This window comes from Diabrotica undecimpunctata, chromosome 6, assembly GCF_040954645.1.
Source record: "Diabrotica undecimpunctata isolate CICGRU chromosome 6, icDiaUnde3, whole genome shotgun sequence".
Classification (NCBI taxonomy): Eukaryota; Metazoa; Arthropoda; class Insecta; order Coleoptera; family Chrysomelidae; genus Diabrotica; species Diabrotica undecimpunctata.
Genome location: NC_092808.1, coordinates 13,672,065 through 13,694,920, shown reverse-complemented (window position 1 = coordinate 13,694,920; position 22,856 = coordinate 13,672,065). Strand labels below are relative to the sequence as shown.

At 35.0% G+C, this 22,856-nt stretch overlaps 2 protein-coding genes across 2 annotated transcripts in view; both read right to left on the bottom strand.

Moving 5' to 3' along the window:
• Window positions 1–6,858: 6,858 nt before the first annotated feature.
• Window positions 6,859–17,452, bottom strand: LOC140444230 (plasma kallikrein-like). The gene is made up of 3 exons (XM_072535978.1): window positions 17,428–17,452; window positions 15,247–15,448; window positions 6,859–6,979 (listed from the first exon to the last, which is right to left on the bottom strand). The coding sequence occupies exons 1-3, from the start codon at window positions 17,450–17,452 to the stop codon at window positions 6,859–6,861; spliced, it is 348 nt and encodes a 115-aa protein (XP_072392079.1).
• Window positions 17,453–20,353: 2,901 nt separating this feature from the next.
• The window catches only part of LOC140443148 (phenoloxidase-activating factor 1-like), a 38,252-nt gene continuing 35,749 nt past the window's right edge, over window positions 20,354–22,856 (bottom strand). Inside the window, exon 6 of the mRNA XM_072534241.1 lies at window positions 20,354–20,451. The gene's annotated coding sequence lies outside the window, so the exon portion shown is untranslated. The remainder of the gene's footprint in view (window positions 20,452–22,856) is intronic.

Sequence of the window (22,856 nt, the reverse complement as noted above, 5' to 3'; positions counted from 1 at the left end):
GAACATGTTATGATATAGGTATCTTAAAAACATAATATGGGGGCGCACAAAAAATCCTGCACGCAGGCGCTCACTACCCTAGGAACGGGCCTGCCAGAAACGTACCGGAAAATAATTTCAAAAGCAAGCCGGTATGATCGATATGACTCAAAACTTTAGAAGGATTGCTGATCTACCTTAAAAACTTCATCTTATTAATAGAAAAAATGATGAACTGAATAAAACAGTCAGATATAGAGACGGTATTAAATGGTTAAGAGAAGAAGAGTCTGGTTCCTATTTGTATGAAGAAATATATGACGAAACAGTTCCGTTTCATCGTCATAAATCTAGCTTTACAACCCAACTTGAGTCTCGTTCTGGATCTTCCTCTTCTTCTCTGACCAATGGGACTATCAAGGAGCGTTTTTCTAGCTGGGTCATTTTGTTCCATCCGCATTACATGTCCTATCCACCTCAGACGTCCTATCTTAATATGTTTTACGATATCAGGTTCCTGGTATATTCTATAAAGTTTGAAGGTGTATCGTCTTCTCCACATTCCATTTCCATTCACCGATCCATAGATTCGTCTTAGTACTTTTCTTTCGAAACATCCTAACATGTTTTCATTATTTTTTGTAAGAGTCTAGGTCTCTGAACTATATGTTAGGACTGTTAATTTTAGATTTAAGGAGGAGATTGAGCCCAAAATAGCATCCGTTGGCCGTGCAAATTCTGTCAGTGTTGAGAAACAGTGTTAAGTGTTAATGAACACTCTTAGGTATACAAATTCGTTCATAGCTTCGATGACGTCGTTTTCTATAACATGTGGTCATAGGATTTGTGGTTGCGTGGTTATTTTCATATATTTCGTTTTGTTGGTATGTATTATTAAACCCGTTTTTGTAGCTGATTCTTTTAATGCTACATACGCCTCTCATACAGCGTTTCCGTTCTCCCAACAATATTGATATCATCAGCATAGACCAGGATTTGCACTGATTTATTATATATTGAACCAGTGGTTGTAATTTGTAACATACGTATTACTTTTTCCTTTTGTCAGGCAATGGATTTCGGGGGGTGCGGGGTCTGCAACGCAGTATGTCGTGCCCTCAGTTCTCCATGATATGGCATGCTGTACGAGCCATACAGTCTATAGTCACTACCCCGATGTATAAGCGGGAACACAATAAGTATAAATACTCATACGCCCATGAATCACACCTGGCGAGTTATGAGGGCCTTCACATTTCACTCTTCTTTAACTGGTCTTGGGTGAAATATCCTTTGATCTATCCTATCAGTCTCTCTTGGCTAAGTCTTGTTTCTTCCAACCCCGAATGGCGATTAGGTTTCCGAAGACAGACGGGTCACTATTTTATTCACACTATTCTTTCTTCTCTCCTAAACTCGCCAACACGCATGGCAAGCGCGGCGTTTTAAATTGCCATTTTCCCTCGAAGAATGAAATGTCAGATAATAAAACTAGATTACCCCAGGTGAGTAGGGTTTAAAACCCAGAATCTCACACTGATCTATCAGTCTCTCCCACGGATTCTAGGGAGGACAAAGTTCTGACAAAACCTGAGAAAAACACAAAGGGATTTACGATGAAAGTTGCAACGCTTAACGCTAGATCCTTGATGTCGGAAGAGAGATTGTTGGAATTGGAAAACGAGCTGCAGAATGCTAAATGGGCCACTAGTCAGACTCAGTGAAGTAAGAAGATGAGGAGAGTCTCTCAAAACACTAAACTTGGGTCACCTGTTTTATTATATGGGAAGTGAACACATCTCTATAGGAGGAGTAGGCATCATAATACATAAGAAACTCTCCCAAAATGTGGTTTTAGTAAAAGCAATATCTGAGAGAGTAATATATAAATATACAATTAAATAAAAGATGTATCGTTAAGTTCATCCAAGTCTACGCACCAACATCAACCCATTCTCATGAAGAGGTAGAACAATTTTACGAAGATGTTGTAATGTAAACAGCAAGGAAATAAAGAAGGAAAAATTAAGAGGTAATTAGCCTAGTAAAGAGTAATAATTATTTAAGTAATTATTATATATTCCAAATTAATAAAGAATAAATTCGACACAGTTTAACGTATACATTCCAAAGTAAAAACAAAACGATTGACCCAGTTTAACACAAGCCTGAATGTTTAAAAAATTACGACACTTAGACCTTGTTGGAAATTAATACAAGGTAAGAATTGTTAAACAAGTGAGAAGAATTGAGCTGAGTAAGTAGTTTTACATAGCGTGATCCAGTTTAACACATGGAATACGTGACATAAAGAATCTAAGGTAGAAGTTGGCGATACATAAAAACAAGCAGAAGTTGGTCAGTCGGACAGTAGTAGCGCGGCGCCTGAGGGCCCCACGCGAGAGCGGCGTTAGTGGGAAGTGGTCACGCAGCAGCTCCACGCCATAGTGTGGAGATCGGAAGGTACGCAGACAGTGGACGCGTTATTTAACTCGACGGGGTAGTGTGACGTATAAAGTGTCGGCAACTGGAGATTCGAAGGTACGAAATCTCAAATCCCGGTAGACTGGAGGTGTATTCCGTAGCTAGAGCCTAGATACGCAGAGGTAACTAAGATCTCTATATACTAACCCCAGGTATATCTAATAATACGGAAATTGTCTGATCTTTAATTCCTTGCTTGTCTTTTCTCGTCTCCCTTCGCGCCTGAGCGAACATTTTTGTCATAACTGATATTTGTAATGTACAGTCTAGTTAATACATTGTAAATTCGAAATTGTTTTGTTATTCCTAGCCGTTACAGGTCGAGACTAGAAGAGATACACATTTCGCTATGCAGTGCTCCGGCTTCTAACGTAAGCCCATAGCCTCTCACTCTTTGCAGGACCTGAGACCAAGAAGTCCTTAATCCCCTTCCTTTCCAAAAAGATTCCTCTACCCTCTTGTAAATCCGCGAGGGCGAAACCAGTCAGTTCAGACTAGTGGAGCCAGTAAGCCTTGCCCCGCTCGCAGGGATAAGTATCCCCTAAGAATTGTAGAGGCTTTGATAAGGATATTGAGACAGACGTCTTCTACAATGGTGACAGCCTTTATCAGAGTGGAGACAATTCATTAGAGGGGTTTATTCGATTCATTTACAGCTTCAATCCTAAATTATCACGCTTAACCCCATAATCTATTAGAATGGTGTCTTCCCCCCCCCCCCCCCAATATACTTTTATGTATTATTAGAATAGTAATTATATATTATTAGAATGGTGACAGCGGTGGCACAGGGCCGTAAGAGAGAACAATGCTCATTACACTGTCGTAGGTGGTGATTTCAACGCAAAAATGAAAACATAGTTAGATGCATCGGAAATATCTCTGGGAAATTTCGGAAGTCCGGGTAGAAATGAGAGAGGTGAAATGCTTTTGTCATTTCTACTAGAAAATAATCTTTATCAAATGAATAGCTTTTTCTACAAGAAGCTACACAGACGTTGGACATGGAGGAGCCCAGACGGAAATACCCGCAACGAAGTAGATTACTTTATTACAGATAAAAAATACATATTTAAAGAAGTGATCGTTCTTAATAGATTCTCGACAAACTCTGACCATAGGATGGTTAGAGCTACCATTAAGATATCTACTCACTTAGATAGAAGTCATATAATAAAAAAGATATACTCTCACTGGACACGCCCACAAGACGAAACAGCATTTGGAGACTACATTAACAACACTCTTGATCACAGCATAATACCAACTCAAAATAACAGAAAGAAGACAGTTACAAAGTGAAAGGGACATTGGCCCACAAACCATTCGGGCACTCAAAAAAGACATCGAATTCTGTGAGAAGAGATATTAGGAAATTTAAACATGAAAAAATCATACAGATCATAGAGCAAAACAGAAGCATGAAGGTAATGAGACGAAAAATGGCGACAAGTAGAAAAGAAATTATCCAGCTTAGGAATAAAGAGGGTGAAGTAACAACAGACAGACAGAAAATACTTGAAATAGTTGAAGAATTCTACACTATATTATACGCAAACCAAATTAACAATAACGTAAATGAAGACGGTAGACAAAAGGTTCAAAACCAGGGATCTGAGGACAGTCCAGAAATTACTCAAGATGAAATACAATATGCACTAAAAAAAATGAAAAACAAGAAGACGCCAGGAGATGATGAAATAGTTACAGAAGCTATAAAACTTGGCGGAACTTCTCTTCTGAGAAAAATACGAGACCTCTTCAATCTCTGCTTGTATAGTCAGAAAATTCCTATAGCTTGGAATAACACCATTACAATTCTTCTGCATAAAAAGGGTAACAACATGAACCTAGAGAATTACAGGCCAATTTCTCTACTCAACCATTTATACAAACTGTACACCAGAATAACAACCAATCGATTGGAAGCAAAATTTGAGCTATATCATCCAAGAGAACAGGCTGGTTTTCGCCCCAACTACGGTACAAATGACCACCTACAGTGCATAAAAGTCTTGATTGAAAAATCAATTGAATACATATAGACCTCTAGTTTTAACATTTATAGACTTCCATAAAGCGTTTGATACTATCGAACTACGCGCACTTCTAAAGACATTGGAAGAGTGTCGAATTGGTCATAGGTACACCAATATTATAGAAAATATATCCAGAAATGCTACAACAACTATAAATCTGCACGGTACTACCAATAAGATACATATTAGGAGAGGTATTCGACAGGGAGATACTATGTCGCCTAAGTTGGTCATTACTTGATCATGCTTTGAAGTCACTGGAATGGAAAAGTAAAGGAATAAATATTGGAGGTGAGATACTTAGTCATCTACGATTCGCAGATGATACTGTTGTGATTTCAGATGACCTTAAGGCTGCCAGTGATATGTTGAATAAACTCAGCGATGCAGCACGTAAAGTAGGTCTAAATATTAACTACCAAAAGACAAAAATGATGACTAATTTAGTTCCGAGCCATTCTTTAAGGGTAGAAGACGTCGAAATTGAAATTGTTGACAGCTACATATACCTTAGACATACGGTAAAAATTAGCAGGGATAATCAAACTGCTGAGCTGCTAAGAAAAATAACACTGGGATGGGCAGTATATGGAAGACTGCGTGATATTTTTAAAGATGATATACCTATCAGCTTAAAAAGAAGAGCCCTTAATCAGTGCGTCCTGCCTGTCCTTACATATGGTGCAGAGACACTTACCCTAACAAGGACATCTACACGAAAACTACAAGTGACGCAACGTAGAATGGAAAGATCATTGTTAGGCATAACGTTGCGAGATAGGGTAAAAAACGAAGAAATCCGTAGAAAAAGTGGTGTAGAAGACATTATAAAATACATAGCCAAAATTAAATGGAGGTGGGCAGGACACGTCGCTAGAATGAAGGATAATATGTGGACCAAAAAAATCTTGTAGTGGAGACCGAGAGCGGATAGACGAAACCCGGGAAGACCACCCACAAGATGGACTGACGACATAAAGAGGATTTGTACCAAGTGGATTGCAGCAGCGCAAGATAAATCTAAATGGAGGTTTTTCCAGGAGGCCTATGTTCAGCAGTGGACGACTATGGGCTGATGATGGTGATGATGATGATGTATTACTTTTTCTAGAGCCAGATTGAACAGTATACAGGAGAGAGGGTCTCCCTGGAGCAGCCCGTTATTTGACTTTTTCATTCAACTACATTCAACTTTTTTAAGAGTTAGTTTTGTTAAATTTTCACATCACAATCACATTCTTTTTCTGTAGGCTTTTTTTCTTGGGAGGTTGTCTGTCTCCTATCGGACGCATCCCCAGGTGGGCTATAGTGGAACGTTCTAACCGGTCATAGGACCGGTGGGTAGTTGGTAAATTAAAATACTAACCGCGAACCAAAACAGACTAAGGTGTGGCAACCCTAACAGAAGAAACTCTGGACCTCCAGGTTGGGGGTTGGGCTAGAGGCTGACAACCTCTTCCTGTAAAAAAACATATGTTACCGAATCTCAGGAACTATTAGCTGGACGGAACTCACGACTACGACTTTGCAAACGAAAACGAAAAATGGAATTAAGATTAGGAACATGGAGTACCCGAACCTTGTACCGAACTGGAGCACTCACATCTTTACTAGACATAGTGAACACGTACAAAGTAGATGTGCTACTACTGCAGGAAATGTGGTGGACGGCAACTGGCACTCTTGACAAGAGAACCTATTCCATATATTACAGCTGCAAAGAAAGCCAACACATAGATGGAGTGGAATTTATTGTACACCGAAGAACAAAAAAACAGCTCCTTTTATAAAAGTAAATATTCTGCAAAATACGAATAGAACAACAGAAAGAATTCGAGATAATTATGGAACTATCTCTGAAGAAAAAAGAAAAAATCTCCAATTACAGCTTAAGTTTGTAAAACTACAATATCGATATTTGTATGAACCAAACTTGGAAAACAAATAATGTGTCAGTAAACTGCTTAACCTTGTATTAAGCAATATTATCTTGTTAAACGGTTAAATAAGTTTTTCTTTAATACATGATCCTTCCATAAAACAGTAGTTCTTGTTTTACTTTTTCTATAATTTTACAGTGGATGAAGGTGTTATGTACAGTTTTTTTTTTCAAATTTTGTTAAGACATAATTTGTGTGTTGATATTTTTCTGTCAATAACATATTCCATATAGTAGTAACGACAAAGAGAAGTTTTTATACAATAAAAGTACATTTGAGAAAAATTTACAATGAAAAACTTTAACCTTAATTTTCTCAAAATCTTTATTTTGTAACATAGCGCCTTCATCCACTGGCATCTTCAATTCTAAAAAGCTTTCTGAAAACCACACTAAACTCAAATTTAGGAATTGGAATTATGAGTCGTCTGGTCTCATATTATCCAGTATCCAGTTCATATAGTGATCTACTTTTGTAAACAGCGTAGGAAAATCACATCTTGGGACACGGTAACTTAGAATTCCATGTTGTACATACCTAAAACAAATTATATAAACACAAAATAAACAAATTTTAATTGTAAGAAAGCTGAGAAAAGTTTATTAATAAAAATTTTATTAATAAAAAGTTTATTAATAAAAAAGCTTAATAAGATACAAAATAAAGGTTATTTCCACATTTTTGCTCAGCTTCAAGCTGCCTTCATCGGCAAATTTTCGGCATCGCTTGAGCATGGTAAAGCAGGTCTTTCTACAAAATTTCGTTTTCGCATGGAGAGCTTTGAATTCCTATTGAATCTTTTTTTAAATGTTGAAATCAAAACCAACATGGTCTTCGATTAGAATAGATCTGCCATCTAGACATTTTTAGATCGATAAAAATAAGCTGATTTCAAAAAAGTATAGTACTCGGGTCTAATGGATATATATGAAAGATATGCGCTTAGAAAATAAATTATTTATTATCAATTGCAAAAAAGTAGCCTACTTCTAGTTTTTGGTATACTGTAATTATTTTTAGTATCGTTCAAAAACATAAGTAGAAAAAATCGTCAAAAAACTGTCAAAGTGTTTAGACGCATTTCAAAGTTTCTCTTAAAAATTTAAATATTTAAATGATTATTTCTTCAGTTCTAAACATGTAAATAGTGAATAATATTAAAATCAAAATCCTGTTCGAGTCTAATCTAAAATAGCTTGCAAAGAAGTTAATTTTATAGTGGTTTAATAACTTAGTGAGAAAAGTAATTAAGTATAAAAGTGAAAGTGATTTATATACTGAATATTGGAATCGTGAGTAGATAAAATATACTTTTTTCATCTATTTGGATTTATATATTTAAGTAAACAACTGCAATTAGTTATAAGTATTATCCAATTTACATGAACTGGTATCACAACGAAAGCTGTAAAACAGCACCGGTTTTAGTCGGATTTTAAAATCCATTTAAAAGATGTCATCTTCCAATCAGCTACCACAAAATGCATCATACTTAAAAGAAGTTAGTCAACCACGTAGTATAGTAATCCCAAGCAGAGATCAAGCTATTTTATTTAACACTCTAGGGAATTGTACAATTAATGACTATCTTGAAGGATTGAGTCAGCATATAGAACCGAAAAGATAATTTTCGCATCCCGTATATCAAACGGTAGAATATGCATATATCTATCATCCAAAAACCTAGTAGATAAATTCATAGCAGAAACAAAGAAGATAATAGTAAATGGAAATATACTAGAAGCGAGAAGATTAATAACTCCATCAGTCCGCTTAATTCTGTCCAATGTATGTCCAAGCATACCTTCTAACATAATAATGGACGAATTAATAAAACTAGGTTTAAATCCTCTCTCAGACATATCATATCTACGGATAGGAGCAACCAATCCCGCCTTTAGTCATATTCTAAGCTTCCAAAGACAAATTTTCGTTTCACCTTTTCCAGACAACTTTGTACTACCTGAAACTTTTATTATCGAGTTGGAACAAACATCATACCGCATATTTATAGCTCAAAACGAAAATTGTTTCAAATGCAAATTAACTGGACACCAGGCAGCTAATTGTCCAAATATTTCACCTTCTAACCATCCTCACAATGATAGTGCAATGCAAACAGAAATAAGACAAAATTCATCAATAAATCATACTCAACAAGATAATTTACAAAATACTCCCGCAATCTCAAATACCACTCCCTCCACACTTACTACGTCTTCTCAAACCACATTACAAACAGTAGCAATCCCAAATTTATCAATAAACCAAACCCAACAGTGCTCACTACAAAATACATCTATACATTTGACCACTTATTCAGTTAACACTACAATCGTAACACGTACATAAATAAAAATACACATTTGAATTCTTACGAACCCCAAGTAACTTCGAACAAAGCAACCGGAAAAGAACCCTAGAAGATGCAATCACGCCACCCTCACAAAAACTTAAGAAATGATATACTAAATCTCCAAACATTATTGGAACCAGTTAGAGAATATGTAGAAAGGGAAAAGCAATTGTTAAGCTTCGATCAAGTAGTGGATCTATTCGAAAATATACAAGGATCAAAAGACATAATCAGCGTAACAAAATTGTACTCAGAAGACTCTCATGCACTTATAAAGATTCTATCGGAATTACATCCACACTACATCGACAGAAAAATGAAAACCAAAAGCACCAAATTAATACGAAAACTTGGCAAACACATAGGTTTTCTCTCTGCAGTGAATACTTCATTGTCGAAAGAAGATTCCGACTCATCGATAAATAATTCCTTTAAAGAATAATTACATTCACTTCTCTGCTTCAATGGAACTTAAATGGGTTTTACACCCATTTTGAAAAACTAATATATATTATCTCTGAAACACACCCATCTATTATCTGTCTACAGGAAACAAATTTCAAAAATTCAAACCATGTATATAACTTTCGTAATTATTCATGTTTTTATAATAACAGATTAAACCAAAACATTGCCAGTGGAGGAGTAGCAATTTACGTGGATGAAAAATTCATGAGCACACCAGTGACTTCAAATAACATTGAATTAATAACTATTGCAATAAATATACCTCAAAAGATTTATATATGTAATATGTATATCCCACCAAATCAAACCATATCCCAAGAAGATTTAACAGCTGTTTTGGAACAAATTAACTGCCACAATCCGATGTGGGATTCCATAAAACTCAACCCAAAAGGACGAATTATAGAAGATATTATAACATCCCAAAATCTGAATCTACTTAACAACAAAAACTCCTTATTCCACAACAAAGCGGATTTAGGCAAAATAGATCCACTATATATAACCTAATAGACTTAGAGTCAGGAATACATGAAGCATTTGCAAATAAGCAAAATTGTATCGCAGTTTTTTTTGATATTAATAAAGCCTATGATACTGTCTGGCGATACAATATCATATTAAAATTGCATAATTGGAATATCAGAGGCAATATGTTAAAATTTATTTCCAATTTTCTTCATTCTCGCAGCTTCATAGTTCGATCAGACAACGTTAACTCAGATAAAAAAGTTCAAAAGAACGGAGTACCACAAGGATCAGTTATAAGCTCAACCTCTTTTTCTAATAGCCATAAACGACATACTTCAACAATGCTCACCGTTAAAGGAAGATTATACGCTGATGACTTAGTTTTATTTGCCAAAGGAAAAAACTCTACATCTATTCAAAAACATTTATAACAAACAATTAATCAGTTAGAATCATGGTCTAGGACTATCGGATTACAATTTTCACCAACAAAAACTAAATGTATTTTATTCACACGAAAAAATAACACTCTAACTCCACATCTAAAGCTATATAATCAAACCCTTAGTTTCACAAGTAATATCAGATTTTTAGGTATGGTTTTCGATCAAAAGCTCACCTGGAAAAAACATACAGAAGAACTTAAAAAATTATGCCGAGCAGGACTAAATTTTATGAAAACTATTTCCAGCAAAAACTGGGGAGCAGATCAAAATACACTATTACATGTATATAAATCTTTAATCAGATCCAAACTCGACTATGGTGCGATAGTTTATTCATCAAGTAAAATATCAGTATTGAAAACATTAGAAACTGTTCAAAACACAGCTCTACGAATAGCTACAGGTGCGTTTCGAACGACACCAGTTATAAGTTTACAATGTTTAACAGGAGAACCACCACTAAGTTTACGATGCAAATACCTTTCTCTCTTATATGCTTCTAAAATAGCTAGTAATAAAGAACACCCTACTTATACCAATAAGTTCAGAGATCGATTTCAAAACACTTTCTCTACAACAAGACTAGATCCACCATTTTACGAAAGAGTTAGAAAAAACCTTCATGACCTACATCTTAAATTTCCTGAAATTCTCCCAACAAATTTCCTAACTTTTCCACCTTGGTTAATACCAATTCCCAAGATTAACACTAACCTTAGTATATATAAAAAACGTGAGACTATAACAGACCTGATCAAACAATCATTCTTAACAGAAATGGAAACTTATAAAAATCACTATAAGATATACACTGACGCATCCAAATCTTCAGACGGTGTTGGTGCAGCCATCCTTACACCCAATACATCCTTAAAATTTAAATTCAAGCCCATTACTTCGTCATATACTGCGGAGTTGTTTGCAATATTACAAGCACTTATCCACATAAAAGAGTCGAAACAGTTCCCGTCTGTCATAATAACCGATTCACTACTTCACACTATCAAACGTTTATATACTAATAATCCAATTGCCTCACATATCAAATCAAAAATAGAGATTCTAAATAATAATAAGTTCACTGTTGACTTCATGTTTGTTCCATCACATTCAGGTATACAAGGAAATAAAGAAGCAGATGAACTAGCACGCTTAGCATCCTTCAGCCAGGACTCCATTCTTATTAATGAGGTTTCTTCAGATGACTTTAAGTCAGAAATAAAACATGTGTTAAGTGCATGGCAAAATAAGTGGAGTGCATCACAAAATAAACTCAAGTAAATCAAACAATTAGTGAAACCGTGGCTCCAACCCACAGCGAATCGACAGGACCAAGTGAGAATAACACGTTTGCGACTAGGACACAGTAACTTTACACATAAACACCTCTTTACACGAACTGTGCCGCCAATGTGTGAAAATTGTCAAGTAACACTCTCCGTGAACCATATACTAACTCAGTGCAAAACATATGAAGCAGCAAGAAAGAAGCACACTATACCAAATAATATAAAGGAGACCCTAGGAAAAAACATGAACATTAAAAACACAATAAGTTATCTTAAAGACTCAGGACTGTATCAATTATTGTAATTTTTTCTAACTTTACCTGTATTATATATTTAGGTCGCTAATAACCCTGGTGGTTACAGCGTAAATAAATAAAAAAAAACATAAGTAGTACAATAATAATTGTATTAATTCGTGAATGTTCTGTATTATTGCTTAGAATTAATTTTAAGTAGAAACTAATTTGAGTGTAAAGCAAAGAATTGAAATACTCATGATGATTGGGTTATTTGCCCACCTCCTAAACATGATATTTTTTATCATAGTCACGGCGAAGTATTGCGCGTGTCTCTTTTTGGTAGCGTTTACTGACTTTTAAAAAAATATAGACATGAACTTTAATTTGTATATTTATTTAAATTTTACTAATCAACTATGGTGTTTCATTAATTTTAATGAATTGATAATGAATTTCTCAGTTTAATTAAAATTGAGATCAATGTTATTGATTTTTTAATAAACCAATTTAAAGTTTTTATTAAATCGAAATTGCAATGAAATACCATTATAATTTTCTAACAAGTGCACATTTAGCAAATCGCTGTCCCGGTGGAACAATGATGCAACTACAAAAGTGTAACTTTTCAGGAGAACCAAAAATATAAAATAATTTACTTAACACCTCATGCAATGAAGCATAATGAAGTTACTGGATTAGTATTGCAGTTATACTTAGCCACCGTGATATACTCTATTACTCATTCGAAATGAATTCCTAATTTTTCATCCCTAAATTTGATCCCCAATTGCAATTACGTCATTGTTGCCACAAAATAACTGAGGCAACAATGACGTAATTGCAATTGGAGATCAAATTTAGGGATGAAATTTAAGGATGTAGAATTTAATTTTAGAAAGAAAAATTTAGAATTTAGTTTTAAAGATAAAATTTCCACAGACATACTCATTTTGTAAAATTTTTGGTTACCTAGCTAGTTTTGAAAGGTGGAATTGAAATAAGCACAAAATGGCATTAAAAAAGTTTATTAAACAAATCGAAAATTGTAGTAAAAGCAAACAATTTTAATAAAAAGGAACTTAAAATTGCAAAAAAAGTATCAACGAAAAATTTAATCGTAAAAGGCTTTACAAAATCCAGAAATTATATGTTTTGAAAGTAACTGTTTTAAATCTTTTAGTTTATCACCTAAAGGAATTTTTGAAGAAAAAGCCCTACATAACTGGCATTTATATAAAAACAATTCCGACTAACTCCGACCCCTTCTTTTTTGGCAAACATCAACTTTCGTCCACGTTAATTGTTTATAACTTTTTTATACAGGAAGTAATATTTCCCTTTTAAGCTTTGAAGTAGCATTGCTTCAGTTATTTTGAGGTCACGGCCGGCCTTTTTCGTCTTTGGTGAAATCTAGTCCCATTTCATTCTACAGTGCTTTTACATCGTAAAACTCAGTGAAATCCATTTCTTTAACGGTTAAAGAAGCTCCTACTTTTTAAGCATTCCTTATTAATTCAACGTATTGCTCGGGAATGTATATGGGCCCTGATTTGGTGGCCCTCTTCACTGCTTTTTCTATTATGCTGTGGACTGGATCACCTTCATTTTAGGTGTGACCGCGAACAAGGTACTTGTGAGTAATAGAATTGATGTCCAAAGTATTGACAGCAAACAGGTACATGGCTATTAGAAATTTATTTTTTTGTTGGCCTCCACAGTTATCGGAATAAAAAATCACATCAACTCCTGGGCTGGTTATTGACAATTCTTTAGATAGTAATAAACGAAAGATCCGATTTCTATTGCCCCTCTATTCCTCATCACTTCATTCCAAAAGTAACAGCTAACTTTATTAATTTCACAAGTGCTAACTGTTTCGGAGACTTGGTCTTTTTTCGCCTTTACTTCTACTACTGTAAAGTTATAACAGTTTAAGCGAGATTTGTAAAAAAATGCAGAACTTTGTCCTATTGGTACAGGTAACACTGCTTGTAAATCATAAGTAGCCAGATATATATTGTTATCAGAATTTTTTGTTTTCAGTTTATCGTTAGTTTTTTCTTTATGACTTATATCCTTTTCCCCTAAATGACTTTCAATGGTTGTTTGCATATTTTCTTTTTCTTCTGTCCCGACATTTTTTAAAAATTCCCATTGGTCACAAACATCTTTCTTCGGAATAAAAAACACTATATTAAATTCGCTATTGAAAATACAAAAATAACAATCCAATCTACGATCTGACTCTTTTTCTTTTGCTTCTTTCCGCTCCTTTATATAGTTCCTGTGAAGTTCCGCAATAATTAAACCACCGTCTATCTATTGACTCGAAGAATCACTTCGAAGAGAGTGACTTTCAATTCGTGGAATTGAATTTGTATGGCTACGAACAGAATTATTCCATATTCAATGGTGATCGCCAACGTCGGATAATTTTGATACGTCACGTGAAGAAGAAGAAGAAGACGAACAGAATCCAAAATGTTGTCAATTATTTTCTTGTGACTGTCGTGCTTCCCACGTTTATCTTCTGGTATAATAGTAGTTTTTTCACTTGAAACTGCTTTAATTATAGAGCGAATAGCTTTTTCAGTTATTTTAAAAGTATTAATGAGAAACGTTTTACATAACCGTTCTTGTTTTTCTTGCCTGTAATGATAATGCACAATTTGTATTTCTGGAAGTGGTTTTTGATGTAGAAATACGGGTAGCTCAACTTAAGTGGCTGAATACAAGAAGCCAAAATATCTCGCTGTCTTTGAGAGGGCCCTAATGCCCAATGCTTTTTAAACTGTGTCTTTCTCAGCTTTTCAGATACCCTATTTGGACATTTCAAACGGCATTTGTCGGTACACATAGGTCCCATTTTTTTAGCAGCTACAGGTTTTCCTGTTCTAGAAGTATACCCCTGTCTAGAATTCTTAAGTTTTTTTCTTTTCTTTTAACCAATTATCCACATTCCTTTGTCTTTTTTTCCCTTCTTGAGTAACAGACCATTACCAAGTGTTGGTGTTTGGGGATCTTGGTGTATATGTTACTTACCTAAAATGCACTTATGTCAATGTTGCCTCACAATAAGGAGAAATCTAGATGAAAAATGACACAGAATGCAGTTACGTCAATGTTTCCGCGTATTTGTGAAAAACCTTAGAGCAACAATAACATAAAATACAATTGCGTCAATGTAGCACCGTAGGTACAAGCACATACTCGACCTATCGAAGCCCAACTATACATTCTTTCATTATTTCTCCGAGATCGGCTGATTTTTTAAATATGACGCATCTGCTCCCTGGTGGTTAAAAGCTGAACAACACGTCTGATAATGATCTGACGAATTGAGTAACCAAGTTTGGACCCAATGACGACATAAACTCATTTCTGATAAATTTGCAGTTACGTTAATGTTCCACCGGGACAGCGAAATACGATCCCGGTAACTGTCAAATGTCCGAGTAAAATCTGATAAAAATAATACAAAAAATAAAAATTTTATAAAAGTCATTTTTGTAAATTATTTAGATAATATACTAACCTTAGTCCATGACCTGGTACAGTCTCTTGAACTTGCAAAGGTCCGCCGCTGTCCCCTTTGCAAGCGTTGGAGTCATTTTGTTCTGCACTTCCTCCTGCGCATATTCTTGTGTCGTCAACAATCGCGAGATTGTTATAAATGTTTTGACATTCACTCTTGTTAACAACTTTCAGTGTAGCGAATTGTAATATATTACTTTGTTCTAAAAGAAAATATGAAATATTAGGTTTTCTTTAATTTATTTACATATAATACAATAGAAGTTAAAATACTTCGTAGAAGAGATAGAAATACAAACCCATAAAGATAAAGAGGTATATGACACACCTGCAAAAACGATTCCATATGAAAGAGTCTAAGAATAAGAACTTGATTGGCTTAGTAGGATACTAAGAGACCGAGAGCTGCATGGGACTGGAAACACACAGCGAAAAGAAATCAAGCAACTTGGTGGACGAAAGAAATAAGGAATAAGTAAAATTAAAGAAATATAAACGACAAATGTAATGCTTTATACCGTGCAAAAATAATTGGAAAATTGAATTGAATTGGAAAATTTTAATTGGAGAAATATTGAAAATGAACAAATAAATAAATGAAAATAATACTTTCAAGATTTACAGGTGAACGTGACAGGGAAAAGAAATTTACAAAACGAGTAAATAATGATACCAAAGAAAAGTAAAAAGTATTGGATCACAGGAGAAATAACATCCCAAAATATGGTTTATTAGGATATGTACACAACAACATACACTCAAAGATTGGCAAGTAGCATTGTACGTATGTATAGCATTAACAGGCCTTTTAAGCTCATTGCTAGATGGATAATTTCCATCGTTTTCTGTTCTTAGCTATCAGCTTCCAATCTCTGATTCTCATCTCTCTGACATCTTCCATCACTATATCTCTCCATTTCTTTCTTGGTCTCCCTCTCTTTTTTTTGTCCTCAGTTACCCTCCAAGTAATATTCTTGACTAGTCTATCACCTTGCATTCTTTCTAGATGTCCGAGCCATTCTAGTCTACGTTTTTTCACCACGTTATTGTAGGGTTAGCATACAAATGGTACACTTCTGCATTAGTTCGTCTTCTCCATTCTCCCTGTACTACTTTTCCACCAAACATTCTGCGAAGTATCTTTCTTTTCCATGCTTCCAATCTGTTCTGTATGGTTTTGTTCATAGTCCATGTTTTGGCAGCGTATAGCATTGTGGATCTACTTATAGTTTTGTATACTCTTATTTTTGTATTACGAGATATATCTTTGGCGTTAATTATTTCGCTCATGGCTCCAGCACACCTGTTACTCTTGGTCAGTTTCAGGTTGATTTCAGTTTCTTCCTTACATGTTTGATCAATAAGAGTACCTAAGTACATATATTCATCCACCTTCTCGAATTCTACAACTGATCCATCCTCCACCTCCACTTTAAATTATCCCCTGGTGTTTATACCTTTTTTGCTCGAGATTTCCATGTACATACTCCGATTTATTAATATGTAGTAACTTTCAGTCCCATTTTAGAGCTTTCCCGAATCAGTCTTTTTGCAATATTTGCCAGTTCTTCTCAATTTCTTGCAATGAGAACCACATGATTAGCATATGCTAAGCATTGGTGCTCCTTAAAAACCCTTAAAATTTTTTCTAGAACTATATTAAATACTAATGTAGAGAACGGATCTCCTTGGCGAACACCATTTTTCACTTCTAATTCTTCTGACACTATAGTGTTGCATTTTACAGTACAAATTGTTTGTCTAATTGTCATTTTTACCAATCTTACTATTTTTTCTGGCACTTGGAATCAATTTAGCGTTCCTATTAATTTGTTTCTGTCCATTGTATAGTAGGTGGCTTTGTAATTAATGAAAAATACTTGTACTGAAATGTTGTATTCATAGCAATTGATTAGGATTTGTTTTATCATAAAAAATTGATCGGTTGTTGATCTTCTATTCCAAAATCCTCCCTGGTATTTTTCTAGATTCTTCTATACATATATTTCTAATCGTTTTTTAATTAGTATGGCGAGCACTTTATATATTACCTCTAATAAGGATATTCCTCTATAGTTTGCGCATTAAGTTATATCTCTCTTTTTGTATATAGGAATTATAATTGACTTATTCCATTCCTGAGGCATTTCTTCGGCATCTCATACTTCTGTTATTAACTCACCAAGTTGGTTTATTAAAGCCTCCATATTTTAAGTTCTCTATCACAATGCCGCTCTCCCTGGAGCTTTTTTGATTTTTCATATCTTCATTTTTTGTTTTATTATATTTTATTTATCATTTCTTCAATTTCTTCTCTTGTGGGCTTTGTATTACTGTTTGAGGCTTAGAAACATTATAATTTTCTTCAGTAGTCACTCCGTCATTGAGCATATCTTCGAAATATTCTTTCCAACTTTCACATATTTGGTCTTTCTCCACTATCAGGTCTCCTTGATTATCTTTTACATTCATTCATTTTTATTTCATTTTTCTTGTCCAAGAACTTTTGTTGTAAGCTACTCACAGTAGCGTTATCTTGTTTGGCGTAGGATTCTTGTACTTCCTATTGATAATCCTGCACTACCTCAAATTTTCGCAGTTTTTCAAAATGAAATTTACGTTGCTCTTTCTTTATCCGTTTATGCTTTTTAATTATTGCTTCTCTCATATTAATTCTTCAAAAAATGGTGTGAGTCTACGTCAGCCTCTCTGCACGTTTTTACATTTGTTATTATTGGCGAATTTCTTTTGTATTTAGATATGGTCTATTTGATTAGTTTTATTTGATCCCAGAATTTTCCACGTTCCTTTATATAATTTTTTTCTCCTGAAATGCGTACTCATTATTTTCATCTTGTTTTCAATTGCACATGTAATCAATCTTTGGTCATTATCGTTTGTATTCATATGTTTACTTTCACCCCCTGTTATTTTTTTATATATATCTTCTCTTCCGACCTTTGCATTGGCGTCGCCTATAATAATTTTAATATCTTGTCTTTGTATTTCTTCAGACAATGACTCTAATTCTTCATAAAATGTATCTTTTATTTCTTCTTCCATTTCTTCTGTTGGAGCATGTATATTTATCAGCGATATCATGTTCTCTTTTCCTTTAATACTAATTACACACATTCTGTCAGATTTTGCTACGAATCGTTTTATACGTATAAATTGTATAAATACGTATAAATATGTGTCTTGTATTGCTATGATGTGTATTTTATATTTTTTTAAGTTCTTCTATTAGGTTAATTAATGCTCCCTCCTCGTATACTCCTCGTACATTCCATGTCGCAATATTTAGGTACGTATTCTTGTTTTTTGTTTTGCTATTTATGTTCAAACTCATTTTCCTGTTCGTTGCTAGGGTCCGTCGGTATAACGGGCCGTCTTTTTCTTTTTCCACTACTATATACCGTTTTTAGAGTCCATATTCCTAGAATTTTTTCGTTTGAAAGTACCATTTCCAGCCCATTCCCATTTTGTGCCAACCACAGTTAGTTTTTTGTACCCTATCTTCACGCTTTTATTTTCAGCTCTTAATTCTTTGCCCTTATATATAATTTTCTGCTTCATGTGTCATGTGTCGGTCCAGTCATCGTTGATGAAGATCTTTCCTTCAGTAAGACTATTTCGACATCTTCTTTTAGGTGCTTTTGTATACATAATTTTACGTTATTTTTTAAGAGTGTTTCATCTGTTGCGACTATTGGTAGACCCGTAATTACTATGTTATTTTTCATCTGTTTTTCAATTCTTTCTACTTTGTTTTCAACCTAGGTTTATTTGTTTTTTGTTTCTTCCAATTCTTGCTTTATCTTTATATTTTGTTTTTTTAAGCGCTATCATCTCTTTTCTACATTGCTCATTTTCATTCCTGATTTATTTCAGTTTCCCCATCATCTTCTAGAACATACTCATAACTCCTCCTCCTGTGAATCTTCTTCCCTTGGTTTTCTATTGCGGTTCTGACAGTTTTTTTGGTTTGCAGGAAAGGTGAAGTTGACCCTCTATCTTTTCTCTTCTTGCCTTCTGATATCATCACTGTCCGCGTGCATCATATCTGTTTCTGAGGACCGCGAAAGGAACTATCCGCTCAAAAATCCAGTTCCTATCAGTCCTCAGTTAGCAGAAATGTTTTCAACTTTGGCAACGTTGCAAAACTAACGGACAGAGTTCCACCAGTATGACTGTTTCGAATTATTGTAAATAACCTTACTTACTCTTATCACTCACTAAAATTTACAGCAGACCTAATAAACAAAGACAGGAAAATAGCCAAAGCCATAGTAGGTCGGTTAACAGGGCACTGTTAGCTGAATAGACAGTTGGGGCTGATGGGATTGGCAGATGATGATCTATGCAAATTCTGTCACCTAGAGGAAGAAACAGCAGAGTACATTTTGTATCAGTGTAATAGCGTGGCAAATGTGCGGTCCTTTACATTAGGCGAACATCCACCGGCAAAGAGCTACGTGGAAGGTTCAGTCTCGAAGTTGAGTCTCGAAAAGGTCGCAAGCAAAAAGCATAAAAGACTATTTATTCACGGTGAAATAAATCACAGAAAAGAGTTGACAATAAAAAAAAAGTATATGGCATTTAAAATGTAAGTGTACCGTAGAATGTTGCGCATACTATGGACCGTATATTGCACAAATAATTCAAAACTTGAAGGACTAAACATAAACACTACACTCACCATAATTATCAACCAAAGTATACTAGAATATTTTGGACATATAACTAGAAGAAGAGAAGGCATGGAACGAATGACAGTTGAAGGCAACGTAGCGGGCAAAAGATCCAAAACAAGATCTCCGGCACGATGGTTGGACCAAATACTAGACATGACTGGAAAACATACTCATTTACCGAAGCAAAATAACATGCACACGAGGGATATAATTGGACAGCAATAGCCAAACGTATTACATGACGCCATTTTATCCTTCCAAAGGAGAAAAGATAGAGGAAGAGGATCTGAAGAAAGATTTCGATGAGGTACCAAAAAGAAAATTATGGAATACAACTAATTATTAAAATAATTTTTTCAAATTATATATTCAAAATTTTCAATTAAACAAATATAGCTAAAACTTACGTCCACTTCTAAATGACGTACGTCCCCAACCTGAAACTTTTGCTGATGCTGAATTAAAGTTAGATTTCTTTACTCGTGGTAAACACACTGGTCTTATATTTTCTAAAAAAAAAATAAATGACTGACTTAATTACAAATACAATCGAAATTAAAAATTAGGCTTTAAGCGGGATAGAGGGACAGGCTCTTGTCCCGTCCCATGCCCCACAATTTTACATGTGTCTCGTCATGCATCCAGGCCCGCAGCTATTTTCGCTGTCCTGTCCCGTATCCCACAACGTTATTTTATACTTTTATTTATAGTGTTCACTTGAATACTGTAAGCTCGTATTATGATGAGTACGATAGCAAAAAGTGACCACCAAAATTCTAGTTATTAAAATAAACAGTAGAGTGGAAGTGGCGTACCAAATTCTGTTTTCTACAATGAACAATTCACACACACGTAACACAAACAAACAGTGTTTATTGTAATATTAGCAGAAATTGCAGGTAAGCAGCGGGTCCACTATTAACAAACATTCAGGACCATGTACCCAACTTTCCAAGAATATTCGCCACTAGAATACACATCCGAACATGCACCAAACCACATATACTGGCAACCGACAAATACTCCTATATCAAACATTCCACAAAATCAATTCGCTCTTCAACCACAACCACAATAATTTCCACCACAACCCCAATCAATTTACTACAATCCAAGCAACCCATCTACTGTAGGGCAGACCTCAAACACAAAGCTAAAAGAAATCCACAATAAAAACTTATGGCAAGTAGTCAAAAAACGTAAATTTCCGAAACAAAATACCGATCCCAATTCTCCAAGCTCATCACCAACAAAAATCGATACAGAGCATTACCAAACGCCGAGAGTCCTGAACAAACTGAAACAGAAATACAACAGAAAATATCAAAACCACCTCCAATATTCGTATACGGCGTCAAAACCTTTAAAGATATGGTCGATAACTTTGCACAAATTGTCGAGGAAGAAACCTACTATACCAGAACTCTGCCAAACGGTACTGTCAAGATTATAACATATTATACAATAGATACATATGGTAAACTGATAAGACATTTACGAGAAGAAAAAATCGTTCACTACACTTACCAAATAAAGTAATAAAGTGCCTACAGAGCGGTAATAAGACATATCCATCACTTTATACCCACAACAGATATACCTAACCAAGAAACTAGAAAAAGCCGGTCATAAAGTTCGCAATAAAACTAACATTCGATACAGACTAACAAAGGAATCCTTATATTTATTTTTCGTTGACCTTGAACCCAACAGTAACAAAAAAACATTTTTAACCTGGAATTCTTATGTCACACCAAAATAGCAAACGAGGCACCAAATAAAAGAAACTCAATCATCCCATGCATGCGATGTCAAGCATATGGCCATAGTAAAACATATTGCACTAAACCGTACTACTGCGTCAAATGTGGAGAACAACATGATTGTACAAACAAAGATTGTAAAAAACCTAGAAACGCTCCAGCTAAGTGTGCACTACGCAAACAAGATCATCCTGCTAACTATAAGGGCTCGACAGGGAACTAGTAGAAAACAGATATATGCAGAAAAGAGGAAACCAACAGCCTCAAAGAACAACATTCAACAGCCGATATGTGTGTACTGAAAAAAATCAGCTGAACACCCCTCTACAAAAGCATCAAAGGACATATGCAAACGTGACAGCACATCAAACCAACCATGATTCAGAATCTAAAACTAATATAGAACAACAACATTCCTAAACGAGTTCAAAAACATGTTCTCTCAACTCATGAGTAAAAATAGTATGATATTAAACTTACTAACACAAGCCGTTAACCAAATAAACTCTGGCCTGTAAAAATGGCCTGTTTACTGCTTATGCTAAACCATAAGCAGGAAGTAATTACTTTCTTAAATCTGAAAAAAATTGATGTTCTGCTTGTTTCAGAAACTCACTTTACCGATCTAACTACGTTCAATATTTCTCTCTATACCTTAGTCCGATGGTACAGCTCATACGCAGAAAAAATACAAGCAGCAATCGTTCAAGTGAATGCAACGCCATGGCACTTTAACATATCTGCAATGTATAGCCCACCGCGTCACGCAATCCAAACACATGAATACAAAGCCTTCTTCCAATTACTTGGCAGTAAATTCGCAGCCGCGGGTGACTGGAATACGAAACACACAGACACTGGGGCTCAAGACTCACAATAACAAAAGGTCGTAATTTTCTAAAAGCAATGACCGACAACAACTATGATTGCCACACTAACGGAATCCCTTCGTACTGGCCGAGTGATTCCAGAAAACTTCCAAATCTACTGGACTACTACATAAGCAAAGAAGTGTCCAGAAACAACTGTCGAATAGAATCCAGCTATGATCTCTCATCGGATCATACACCGGTTATTATGAGCTTTGGTACCACAGTTATAAACAACCCACCACCTCCTCGACTCAGCAGCTTATACACCAGATACAGCAG